At 36.9% G+C, this 13,881-nt stretch overlaps 1 protein-coding gene across 5 annotated transcripts in view; it reads right to left on the bottom strand.

The window, feature by feature from the left end:
- INPP4B (inositol polyphosphate-4-phosphatase type II B) overlaps positions 1–13,881 on the bottom strand; it is a 290,171-nt gene that overhangs the window by 163,999 nt on the left and 112,291 nt on the right. For all 5 annotated transcript variants that reach the window (XM_050895911.1, XM_050895913.1, XM_050895915.1 and 2 more), the window contains exons 6-7: positions 11,725–11,843; positions 9,754–9,870 (exon numbers count right to left, since the gene is read on the bottom strand). In XM_050895911.1, the coding sequence (XP_050751868.1) occupies positions 9,754–9,870; positions 11,725–11,843 (236 nt within the window). The remainder of the gene's footprint in view (positions 1–9,753; positions 9,871–11,724; positions 11,844–13,881) is intronic.

The raw sequence follows: 13,881 nt of genomic DNA, 5'->3' as shown, positions 1-13,881 counted from the left end.
CAAAACAGTGACAAATGCCCATAGTCTTACTGTAGAACCAAAAACCTGAGCAAGGTAGACAACCATATGTAACAGTGAGACACACAAAGTAAGACAACTTCAGCCTCCACCAGAAATGATTGCACATATCAAGTCCGATCAATGTAATACACACATCCTAAAAATTTTCATCTTATTTCACAAGAATACATACACTAGAATTGCTGCAAACGTACTACTCCTTGGTGTGTATGACAACATATCCGCTTATCAACTTGTTGACAAAATGCATTTCTCTCATTTCTCTCCAGTGAAAGCCCTCTGAATTTCGCTTGAAGATGGCTCAGGTGTAACTTTTACAGTCAAAACTGATAGAACAGTCTTTGCTAATTGGTGTCTTTGTTTTTGCTCTAAACTAAGTTACCTTGATAGCTCTATTAACCATTACAACGGTTATGTTTTAAATGCTGTGCCTTACTGAAATATGCTGAAGCCTGCAGAGAAAACTGGGGAAGAAAAACAAAACTAGGGGAAGAAACTATAAATAAAATAGAAAGCCATAGTGTTCCCTACTCTGAATTGGAGAAAAAACAAGAAAAGGAAAAAAAAAGAAATCTTATTAAAGTGGTTTGGATAATTATGACTTGCAGCTTTTTCATTTCACATTAGTAAGACTGCACATATGACAAAAGATTTAAGGATAATAAGACTGCAAGAATAAACATCAGCAGCTGCAGGGTACTATAAAAATCTTCAACTATTCTTGCTTTAAAAATACCATGACTGTGATGAAAAGAACTCCAGGGAAAAAAAAAAAATATCCACCAAATTCTCAACACCCCAGAATGCTGGGGGGGGGAAAAAAAAAAAACCAAAACACCACCAAAGAGACTAAATATAATCTTACCTAATGTCACTGTGCCAGTGACTCCTTGGTAATGATCCATGATCTCATCAATAAGTAATAAATTCAAGGTGAGGGAAGTCAGTTTGCTCCTCTGTGAAAGGAACTCTCTCTCATACACCACAAAGTGCCATAACACTGCAAAGCAGCTGATACTCTGTTCAATACGGTAACTGCTTTGTACACTGAAACCTTGAGTTCAGTTGTTGATGTTCACAATGTTCTTTCACATTTATGCTGTTGAGATTTTGAGAGCAGTTAAGTTTTGCACTAAATTTTGACCATGCTACAGACTATATTTGTCCTTCATTCTTCCGGCTTTCCAGCCATCACTACACAAGCTGCAAACAGTTTCTTAAAAAGCTGCATGTTAGAAAGTAGGGGTTTTTTTCCCCCTCCCTTTATGATTACTCAATCCATGGTGAACAGGACAAAACAAAAGACAGATCAAAACAAAATCCTCATTTCTCACATGAAGAAAGCCAAGCATGGAGAATTTCAGCCACATGGGAATTTGTTTCTGTAACGTACTGCATAATGATTACATAAAGAGGCTTTGATTACTGTAAAATTCAATGATACATGCATTTCTAACAGCATGCAATTCCTAAATGATTACACAAGCCTTTCATGTTTATTCATCAAATATTTAAAATACAGCATAATACAAAACATTTAACTAGTTTACTTGGAAAGCAATTTACTATGCTCTTCTAACAAAAACTTGCTCAAGAAGATAAAGTCTCACGTTAAGTCCAATGTATATGATTCTTACTTGATTTTTAAATAGAACTATTTGCTCAGCTTTACTTCGTAAGTACAAAATTTCAAATGCAAATATTTACTAGTACAAGCATATCCGTAACTGTAAAGAACGCTTTTGTGAGACACATAGTAGAGGGAGAAAAATCTGTTCTAATAGATTGAATTTGTTCTGTTCGCAATTTCCCAGAATACACACCCCAAAACTTTAAAAGAAAAATCTGTTTCCAAACTGTTTTTAAGTGCCTGCTTTCGTAACACAAAAGCAAGAGCAAACTTACCGCTGCTCCATATATATTTCTTTTCATCCTTTCAATCCTTATTGCATCTAAATATATTAATTATTATGCAGAAATATTTTTGCCACTGGAGGACTAGATTTTAAATATACTGTACCTTCTATTTTACATCAATATTTGTAAGTGCCTTTCTATGAAGGGAGATGGTTGAGAATATGAGAATAGATATATTTGATTTTCAAGATGCTAAAAAATTAAGATAAATATTATAAAATAAAAATCAAAATAATTTCAGGAAGTCAACTGAATTATTTCCATTAGTACTGAACCAGGCTTTGAAAACAATGGAAATTCCTTAGTGAAGATTAAGAGGCAGAAGCTACACTACAAACAGTTATTTTTCCTTTTTTTATTTTAAAATTTAATACAGTTTCTAGAGTTAATTCATTTCTATTAATGTACAATTTTAGCAGCAAGTAAAGAAGGAGGCACGAACATTTTTTCCTGCAGTATAAAGACAATTACTTGTAACAGAAAGAGTATTCTGAAGTCTTATTTGACAAAAGCACACAAAACATGAAAAATTAAACAGAAGTTCACAGTTGTGATTTTTCAAGGAGATCAATGTATCCACTTGAAGTTAGAAGTGCTTCTACATCAACAAGAGAGGCACCCATTTGGGGGATTATTTTCCAGGTAAAGAAACTACCAAAAATGAGTCCAATAGGCAAAAATGGAGCTTTCCACACTGGAAAAAACATGTTCTTAAGTATTCCGCTTTTTTTCACCTGCAGGAAGTGCCTCTCATTTATAAAGTACCCATCAACTACAGGTAAACATGTCAACTGCTCTGTGTATAATCATTGTAAGTAGCTACAGCTAAAGGCAAACACATCACTATTTTCTTGAATGTCAGTTCCCTTTTGTACATTTTAGAGTTTGTGCTGGTATGATGGGACTAACTGACTAACAGATCATTCACCTGACAAAAAAGGAAAATCACCAATGAGAACAGACAAATCTTATCCTTTGAGTCATTCAAACATTCCCATGTTGCTGCATTTAGTACAAGGAAATCCTTCATGCTTGCAGTGCCTGGGCTGCCCGTGAGGGCTGCAGTACCCAGCCTGCCGGGAGCACCAGCCACCCCTCCTGAGGAGCTGCTCCTCCGGCGCCTTGTCCAGGGCATGCCTGGGTCAAAGGCCCTGGGAGGGAAAGCAGATCTACTCTTTCAAAGGACAGAAGCATATCCTGCAACCTGAGGTCATGTTTTCACAGCCAGGTTGCTCCACACTGACTGAAGAAACATTGTGCCATGCTCTTCTTCCTCTATTCACTGCAGCATGCATATTTCAGAGGAAAACATCCCGGCCTTCTATAGTAGGCATGTGCCCCTTGAACCCTAAAAGTTGTCATTAAAAATGATAGGGCAGCGCAATAACCAGCTTGGATTTGTTTGACTGTTCTGATGTGCTCTGTGCTGGTCTAGTGAGGGATGAAGCAATGAAGGATATCTATGAATATGCATATACAAAGTACTCATGGAAGAAAGATATATTTGCAAGCTTTTTGGACAGTGCTACACAGATTGGAACAATCATGCCTATGTTGCTGAAATCCTTAGCTGGTTAAAATAAAACCTACAGGAAAATGTTATCATTTACTATTTGGTTCCCTTATTTCTAAGCAATTTCCAAGGCAACCCTTTATGTTTTTACAGAATACAATTGGTCTCATCACTATGTAGTTTTACAACAGTTTTCCAAAAAGTCAGCTCTTAGAGCAAACCTTTGCCTGAAGTGAGGCAGCAGTAGCATTTGATTGACAGAGTAGGTAGAAAAGGAAAAGAAAATGGAAAATTAACGAACAGTAAATTACAACTTTCCCTGAAGATACAGCAATAGGGAGGAGTTTGCCTCAATTAGGAAAAAAATAATAGAAGGGTAGGAGAAAAAGTAGGAAGAAAAGTAGGATGCTTTCAAAGAGAGAAATATTTTTGCAAAGCAAATCCTCCCATTGAATTTTCAAGGGCTAGGTGCAAAGAGCAGTAAGGCTACAAATGGATTTTAAGTCTATACCTGTAACTTTCCTGGTCTTGATGCTTATCCTCAATTCTCTTACTGATACACTAAGATATACGAAACTGTATTGTACCCTCAGTCACTTCAAAGAAAGATTTTATTTCAATATAAACCCAAATGAAAGTCAGCAGTTTGAATTTCCCTTTATGTATCTGGACTTTTAAAAAAATACTGAGAAAGATTGACAATAATGCTTTAGGTGGATTCCACACGCACGTGCCTAGAAGAATAAAAAACATTCCTCCCCCCCAATATCTCTAATAATGGCGTTTAGTAAGAATATATAGTTTGACGCAAAAGAAAAACTAAATCTATCATCAAGTGTATATTTGTGAAAAAAATTACATGACTTTGAAAAGAAACATGAATAATCTAAAGCTTTGTTGCAAGTATTTCTGTGGGTAGGTCCGTGGAACTGTACAGTACTGCTCTATTAAGAAGAATGAGATAATAAGAGTTTCTAATTTAAGGCAATATTTCTCTACAAATCCTGCAGAGATGACAGTGAACAGAACTGAGAAAAGGAAGAATTTGAAGTGCTTTTTCTTTAAACACAGTAGAGCACTTTCAACACCACTTCAAGTTTTAAAGAAAAGCAGCTTCAGCAGTTTTAGTATTCACAAGCGCGAGGGACTAAGAGCACTCCAGTACAGGCAGAGCGCAGGTAGGTGATGTGCAAGCTTTCGTGTTTATCTCTGCTAATGCATTTCACATACTGCTCTGCAGCATTCCTAATATTCAAGCTGCGGGCCTCTTCAGCAGAGATGGCAAACCGCACTAAACTGTGTGGTGGTTTTGTGATACACATTGATGCCCATGAGGGAACGTGGAACGCTGTCACTTCAGATTTGGCTTCACAACTGAACTCAAAATGCCTCTTTCATGACAGACAGTCTTCATTTCCCACTCACCCCAGTGTAATTCAATTTTGACAGCAATACAATATCAAGAAACACACAAACAAAAAAACTTTTGCAAATTTTCATTCATAGTAAGCAAGTTTTATAGAAGATTCAAACTTCAACAGTTAAAGGACATGTAATTTGAAGCCTAAATAATCTCAAATTGTCACTTTATAACGTATGGTTCCATATCCAAAACTGCACTTCTATCCCTACTACTCTTAAAATTATCAAATTAATCTAATTTTATTCTCAGTGATTAAGAGAAAATTTGGGAAGTAACAAATGCAAGACCAGACTATAGAACATGTAATATTTCAACTGCCTTGTATATGCCCAGTTTCTCCTTGCTCTCAGGAGATAGCATTAGAGTGGTTGTTTATATCTTCAATATCACATGATAATTCCAGTAGTTATATCCATCCAAAGGAGATTATATCTACCTGCTGGTCTTTAGGACAAACAGCAAAAACATCCGTTAAATCTCTAACCCTAGTTGGTATACAAAGTCTCTCCTTTTGAAGCTTCTTCTCAAGCTTCCTGGTTTCCATCTCCTCCTAAAAATAAGGGGAATCTGAAGGGGTGATGCAGAGACCAGATATAGAAAGTTGTCACCAGGTACAGAAAGTTGCTCCTGTCCTCTGCTTCCAGCACTTCTCCGTGTGTGGATCCAAAGGAGGCAGCCTGACTCACTGCATGTCATACCAGAACGTTACAACAGTGTTTACCTCAAGATCTTGTTGCTTTAAAACAAACAATCCCATCATGCAAGATACAAACATTTTCAAACTCACTTTAGAGATAGAAAAGTCAGTGTAGTAAGAATTTAAGCTGCATTAAATGAACACAAATCAGATGTAGACGCGGCAACAGAAGAACCAGTCTTGGAAAACAAGCAAACAAAAGCCTCACCATACCTCAAAGTTACAGTACTTGCCTAAAAATATAGCCACACTGCTCTACACAACGAAGTTCAGAACACTTGCTGCAGGACACAAGTACATATATTCTAAACATAGAACAGAAAGACTGCTGCCTCCCAAATTAGTCACTAGGCATTCCATCCTCTTAATGTAACACAAATTCATCTATTTTGTCTTTTCTGCAGGTCTGTCATGTGGCAGTGGTACCTGACTTGTGCTAAGCAGTATTTTCAAAGAGAACGAATCCGGCTTCCGCTTCAAAACTTGCTAGACCAAACTGGGCAAACCCGCATGCTTATAGGAAAGATAAGAATAGCGTGCCTGTGCAAAAGCGGTACAGAGGTAATATTTTAACAGCTTACGAGCCTCTAATTCCAATTATCTTGGACAATAACTTAAAGAACAGGTGCAGCCCCAGCATTATGACAAAACTCAACTATCTAAAATCTTAAAGACAGTGCAGCTCAAGCCAGTGAAACACAAATTTGCTTATGGCAATATGGGAGGAAAATCTTTGTGATGTAGAAACAGATGTCACCGTACATTTTTCTGAATATAGCATTACCCACTGCTTTGTATGCATGGCTTCACTGGATATATTTAAATTATATTTCATAAACACACTATTAACTTCTTTATTCCAACTATAGCAAAGTAGGAATAGCATAGTCTTTATTAAAAGTTTCTATTTACATTAAAACTTACAGTAACCAATCACCCGAACTTAGGCAGACTAGCCAAAACAAAAAAAATTGTGTTTCATTATATTAAAAAGCCTCAATTACAGAAAGCCTGACACAGCCAAGATATAATTATGATCAACATCAGACAGAGATGCATAAAAAGTGAAAAGTGCAGTTAGAACATTCAGTGTGTCAAGCACAGTGAATGCGATACCAGCTGCACAGTACTTTAATATAATTAAACTGCAGTTCTTATATAATGTAAGTTAAATGACAGGCAAGAGTGAAGTTAACTATCTGCTTTCTGGTACAGGAATGCAAGCATTGCAAGGTTATTTTTAAATCTTCTTAAAAAGAGCAGCACGAGTAGCATGTCAGCAGTGCCAAAGAAAATTTTGGTTGTCTCTCACTGGTGAGCATCCCCTTTCACTTTAGCATTATGACCTGTGTGCACAAACTGAGCAGTATTTAATTATTTTTGTATTATAGTAAAAATCCAGTGGGTTTGAAAATGAAACCTAATTCTCTTGTACAGACAGAGGCAAGTTCAGGCAAAAACAAAGAAAATGCTTTACCCTGTGATGTACCCACTGCCCTTTCCCCACCTTCTCTACAGTCTTCTATTTGTGGCAGTAAAATCCTGCTGAGTTTAATTAATGCACAGAATTCACTTCCTTTAGTTTCATTTTAATTACAAGAGAAATAACAAAAGAATAAGTATATATGTGTGACGAGGGATATTAGCTACTTTGAACTGGTTAGCTGAAGTAACCAGGAGTAGTAGAGCCCTGATGTTGTGGGAATTCTTATCACTGTAGCTTTTTGCCCAATTTCTGCAAAATATTTTGCAGTCAGATCCAAGGTGTATTCTGCCATAAATGCTCACATGTATGAGCTGATGACTGGTCTGGAAGCACGGCCTAGAAGAGCAGAGCATACCTAACAGACTTGGATTTCCCTCCACCCCCAAGTGGACTACCTGTCTGTTTGGAGGAATGGTGGGGCTACGTGTTGCGGCCGTAAGCTGTGACAGCAGTTTTTGAGGAACAAGAAAGCCAGCTTTATTGTAGCCCAGATAATCAGAACTGTGAAGCCACAGCACTTGGAACAGGCTTACTGCCAAAGAGACACATCCCGCTTGGGTCATGAAGCAAGCACTGAGGTCTGTGCAGCTGCAGCTATGCTGGTAATGGTATCTAGCTACAGCTCATTTAAACCTGACTTTTATGAATCTATATATAAATCCAGACTCAAAAAAGTCACCTGAATTAATAGAAAAATGCAATGTCTTCCAATTAAAGGAAAGAAAGTCAAGCCATTAGTTTTATTGTCACTACTATTCTAGGATGTAAACAGAAGTCCAAATATTGCCTCAAATGAAGTCGCAACTTGAGTGGCCCAGGGTCATTCACACATGCTGCAGTCTACCTTGATTTAAATCTTACAGCTTATTAAATTTTTTCTTACCTACATCCAGTTTTAAAATGGCTGAATATTAAAAAAGGCTAAATACATGTAAACCAGAGACAGGATTAACATTTTCCCCTACAAAAATGTACTATAAACTATAGATCTAGAGTGTTTTACATAGGAACTACACAACTGCTATGACAAAAGAGAAAGGTATTCTCTCTTGTGACTTACGAGCTACATTAATGAGATTCTCTGGGAGAGACTCTAGTCTTGTACTACAATTGTAAGGAACAGTTATAAGAAGTTCTTAGAAGTCTGCAAAAGCTTGTCAAGTTATATTCATTCTCTAGGATAGATCTTGTCCTGTATAAGAGGCAGTATAGAAGTCTGCGACTAGAAGAGTAGTAGTATAGGCACAGCTCTATGAATCAAGTCCACTTTTTTTGCTTACAGATAGGATGTTATTTTCCATCATCTGTCAGTCACAATAGAAACTGGATGGGAAAAGACAAAGTCAAACTCCGTTCACTCAATTCCTGTATCTGTCCATAGGTGACAACTCTATTGAATAAACAGCAGATCCCATTTTAAGCCCCTGTAGTCTAAACCATCACCAAAAATTAAAACATACACATTGTTAAAATGTGCATATATGCCCCTTTCCTGGCTATTCTTAAACAGAAAAAAAAAACCTTAGTCTATAAACTGAAAGAAATCCAGATTCTACGTCTAAAATATTCCACACATTCCCATTAAAGAGAATAGTGAGGAGACAGATCCAACCTGTTTGCTCACAAAGGTCCAAAGTTTAAATAAACATATCAGCTGTTTTCTATCTGAAAAAAATTAGAAGTCCTTTAAACATATAACTTCACTTATGTAAGCAGTGCAAAGACAGTCTCAAGTTGTAAGTTATGCCTTTAATTTCCTTCTTATGGATAATGAACACATACACAGTCATGACATGAGCTTACATGGTCTTTAATCATACTGGGGGCCAATTACAGATATGTAAAGAGCAATTCTGCTAATTAAATACAGGTGTCAAGGGCTATTTTTTGATGCCCAAGAGAAAACTATCAGCTGGACTCCAGCTGCCACAGAAGAAAAACACACATCTCCCATAGGTCCTATGATATCTTCCAGCTCTGTAAGGCTGTCTTAGATCACCTAGAGCACATAAAAATGGTACTCAAGGTCTATATTTGGCATTTAAATCACTCAAATAGTCCCACTGACCTCCATATATCATCTCAAGTGAGTAACTTTCTCAGCGTAAAAAACTGACAGTGTAATCAAAAACGTACAACATTGGAACCCAAAATGATTCACCTTTAGCAGTGACGCAGAAGATCTTGGACCCTTACAAATCAATAACAGCAGCAGCCACAGGAGAGCTGCGGGTATCACCACGCAAGAGATTAAAATAAGATATGATTATCTCTCTCAAACATCAGGTTACAGGCTCTATTATCATTCTGGTTCGGGCATGCAAGTAAAACATTATCAGAAACATATTTCTGAAAAATTATTCACAGTGCTGTTGTCTCAGTGTATTCCATATGTTCTCTGCCATCAAAAAGCACACAAGAGTAATCTTCTATTTCTCAGGAATATCTGTACTGATTCATGTAACCAATTAAACAATAGCAAAGGGTCCATCTTAAGTGCATGGTTCTCTTTCTCTATTCTCTAATATAACAACAAAAAAATAGAAGTACATTTTAGGTATAAGAGAAGAGCAAAACCAATTCTACATAAACCTATTTCCCCAATTTGCAAACTTGCTAACGATAACCAAAGAACAACATGGCGAGAAACTTAATCCTCAGTAAGATTTATGCAAGAAACGAAGTAAAGCACTTACCGTGTCTTGAGATTTATCTTTGACATCATAGACTGTTAGTTTTATTTTAGTCTCCTCATAGATGGGGTATTCCGGTGGGAATGTCACACCAGTCAAAAACAGCGGATCTCTTGTACCCTGTGTAACATGAGAAAACATTCAGTAAGGTAACAGCTGCGCAATATGTAGTATGCCATTATGGATGTACAGAAACTGTGGGCTCTTTAAAAGAAGTTAGCTTTCTACAGCAGAGATGTGAACACCTAGGTATTATCCAATCAGTAAGAAAACCGGACAACTTCCAAACTTTGTCGGGAAAGTTTTAAAAAACTTACTGGAAAGTTTTTTAATTGGAAAAGGTATTAAGTGCTTCTGAAACAGAGCCTAGCAACATGTCTTTAAACAGCTCAGCCAGCAGGTATCAGTATCTGGAATACAACCTGTAATAAACAATCCCTTTCTTTATCCCACAATACTTTCCCAAAGTACCGCAATTTCATGTTAATTTAATTTGAACTAAAGATATCTTACATACACACACAAAAAAAGAGAGATCTTCATTAAGTCACAATAAAATGTCTATAGAAATGCTATAGAGACTCCCTGTATTACATTAAGGATATTGATTTGTGGGGAGAGGATTACAATACCCCTCTTTAGGCAGCAGTGGAGTAAGACAACATTCCTATGCTTTGTAACATTTTATCTAAAAGCTGTACACAGAAGTAACTATATCATAGCTTCAGATATACAAACAATTAAATTAATCACATAAAATGTTGTTGATAATTTCTTAATGTTTAATTATACTTAATTTCCAAAGATTACCAGGTTAGTATCCTTAAATTTTCTATGAAGTAAAATAAAGGATTTTGCATGATAAATGTAATTTCTCTTGAAGAAAATAACTTTTCTGTGACCCTACCTTCCCCTCCCCCAAAGCTTGACTATGAAGCTGAGAGCCTTGACACAACAAATTCAGAGATTTATTCAGATCTACGACATTGTGTTAGGAAATGCATCAACTTCTATGAAGGAAAAAAAAAAAATTCTATTCCATATTCTGCACAACATCATTCCAGACAATCTGCAATGAAACATCCTGATCAGATACAAGATATTTGAACTAAGCAGTTTCAGAATGGTTGATGGCTGAAACTGTAACAATTTGATTAGTAGTTGGTTGAAACTGATCACACAAAGAGCTCATGAAATATTCTCGTATTTAACAGTTAAAACAAGCTTTTGGCAAAATCGTGTGTGTGTTTACAGTAAGACTTCCCTGTTCTTAATGAGTCTCTCCAGTAAGTTAAGCACGTTACACCTACATTGCCTGCTCACACTTAATTTTCTCTGTGAACTATTTTTGCTGTTTCTGACACTGATGCTTACAGGGCAAAGCAAAGACTAGCAAAGCAGCGTCAAACAACTTTTGCTGTAATATGTGATGTAAGTTACTGATTATTTCATATAAAGGCACAGACATTACGTACGCACACTCTTTTCCCTAATTATAGAAGTAGACTAATATCTTTCAAATTGCAAAAGCATCAACTTTCCAATGGAATAAACAGAATAAGAAACAGATAGGATAACAAACCATGTAATACACCTATGTTCTTCTCTAATTTAAAAATACTGCACAAACTCACTGTACCCTTAATTTAGTTTTACTTTGCATTGCCTTGTCCTTTCATAAGAGCAACTATTCCCTGTTTCATTCTAGACCTATGTTTGGAGAACCGGAGTATTCTCTATGCCTCTACTTGGAACAACAGAGCTTTCATGAAAAGCCAAGTTCATTTCTAACTGTTTATCCTGGTTAAATGCCAAGAACTACAGAACACTCTTAGGTATGCTTTACTAACTGCCAGAGTGTGCTTGTCTTACCTAAGACTATGCACTAACTTGTTTTATTTCTCATTCACTTTCTAAAGGAAGAAATGAGCAATTCATTAATCAACATGTTCATTGAATAAGAAAGACTCTCACCTCCACGATTTCAGTGCTTGAATACCTCGTCAAAATGTGCTCTGCTGGATGTACGACTGAGACTTGTATAAACGTATTCAGCTTCCGATCACGGGTAGCAGCCACTAGATCCTTGCATGCTGGAGACAGTATAAAATAAAAATAAAACACTCAAAAGAAAATTCTGGGAAAACGCTGTCACAGGCACAGGACAAAGCAGACTACACTCTGGCTCCAGATTAAATCTCTAGAGACAAGCCAATTTAACAGAGGAAGTCCCTTGGAAGTAACTTACAGAAATAGGAAGTCACATGCTGCAGGACTGAACTGAGATTTCGTTTCCACTAAAAATACTTGCAGCTTCTGCAAAGCTCCCTGCCAGAGGCTCATCAGCTCCAGTATATGAATGTGCGTGCGCATACGCACACACTTACACACACTGCAATAGTAGGTAATTTTACATAAGCACTCATTTAATTTGCCGCGAAATCTCTCCTAGCAGCCTAATTTGATCATCTCTTGTCTGACAATTTTCACAGTACATGACCGTTTTAAACACATTCTAAATCAGTTAAATGCTATCAGTGATTAGGTTAGTTTATATAGTCTGGTACTACATTATGAACTTTTTAGTAGAATTAATCATCAAGTAAAAATCTACATACCTAAAAGCAGACAGCAAAATAACCAGTTCTTTTGTCAGTGACTAGCATATAAATGAGAAGAATAATTGTATTCTGGCTATATTACATCATTATTAAAACTCATTCTACCTAATAAATACAGAGAAATTCAGTTCTTGTTTAATAATTCATTTTTATCCTGGGCTCACAGTCATGCAGGTGAGTTCACTCTTTAGACTAACACACCTCATGCCTCCTAACCAAAAGGATGAAAGCACCAAAGGAAAAAGAAAAGGAAGAGGAAAGAAACAAATGCACCATTAGCTGCTCTGCAGAATGGACATGGACTAATGGGGCATGCATTAGCTCAAAAGTAAAACCCATCCACCTTACATTCTTCAATAAGGAATATGCAACAGTGAATACTGTGATAGGATCTACCCAGTGCTTTCCGCAGTGCATCAGACTACACTGGGATCTTAGAAGCCTGAGGGAAGAAAAGAAAAGCCAACGGTTTCAGAGAGGCTAATTGTCAAGAAAATGCTGAGGACATTTTCTAGGAGTCACTGCCAACCGGGAGCTTCCTCAAGTGCAGCTGACCTTTAACATTTTAAAAGGTGAGTCAGATTATCCTCACAGCAAGCAAACCTGGTCTGATGAGAAGGCAAGGCAAGGCAAGCTCTGATACATACAAAAGGCCAACTCAGCTTCGTTTATACTTTTTTTTCCTTTGGGCTTAGACCTGCTGCTTGAGGAAATAAAAGGAAAACTGGCTAAAGCTTTTTTACCACTCTTCTGTAACATTTAAAAGGGAACAAGGAAACAATTAAATCTAATTTTCACAGAATATTTTGAAGTTTTTGCTTTAGCCCAAATTGCCAACAAAATCTCTTGGTAGACAGTCTCAAACTAACCCTATCATAATTTTGTGGTAAAAGTGAGATAAGAATAAAAGCTTGTGCATGATGAAGTCTTTATGAAACAGCTGATATAACAGCACCAGACTCAAATAGCAAGCCAGCAATTCCTTGCTACTAAGGCTCACCACATTATTGAAATGACTCTAAATATTATCACTACTTGATATGACCTGAAGAATTATATGAGTAGATTTACTGAAAAGCAGTTACCAAAGCACAAAAGGTTGGGCAGACACCTACCTATTTGAACTATATCCTCTCTAAAGCTGACCACAGATGCAGTATCAGATCATCGAAAGTTCCAGATACAGCCATTTCCCCCTGCAAACCCCGGTCTTACGCCACCACCCAATCCTTAAATGTTCCACTCTACAATGATGTTTTTAGAATATAGCATAGGAAAGCACAGTTTCAGATGAATGGCAAAAGAGCTTATGTTCACTACCAGAAGCTGGAAAACTGACAGATACAGTCAAATTTTTCACACCCACCACAAAGGAAGGCTAGCCAGCTCACAGTTCAATGGACCTCCGAAGATGACAGGAATACACCAGAAGGGAAAAACAGAGAGAGATGGAAACTTCGGAAAAACAAAAATAAATCCCCCCAAAACCCCATCAGTGACTCTAGCAGGA

Source organism: Gymnogyps californianus, chromosome 4 (assembly GCF_018139145.2).
Source record: "Gymnogyps californianus isolate 813 chromosome 4, ASM1813914v2, whole genome shotgun sequence".
NCBI lineage: Eukaryota > Metazoa > Chordata > Aves > Accipitriformes > Cathartidae > Gymnogyps > Gymnogyps californianus.
Note: the sequence above shows the minus strand (reverse complement) of the source record. Positions and strands in the feature narration are given on the sequence as shown.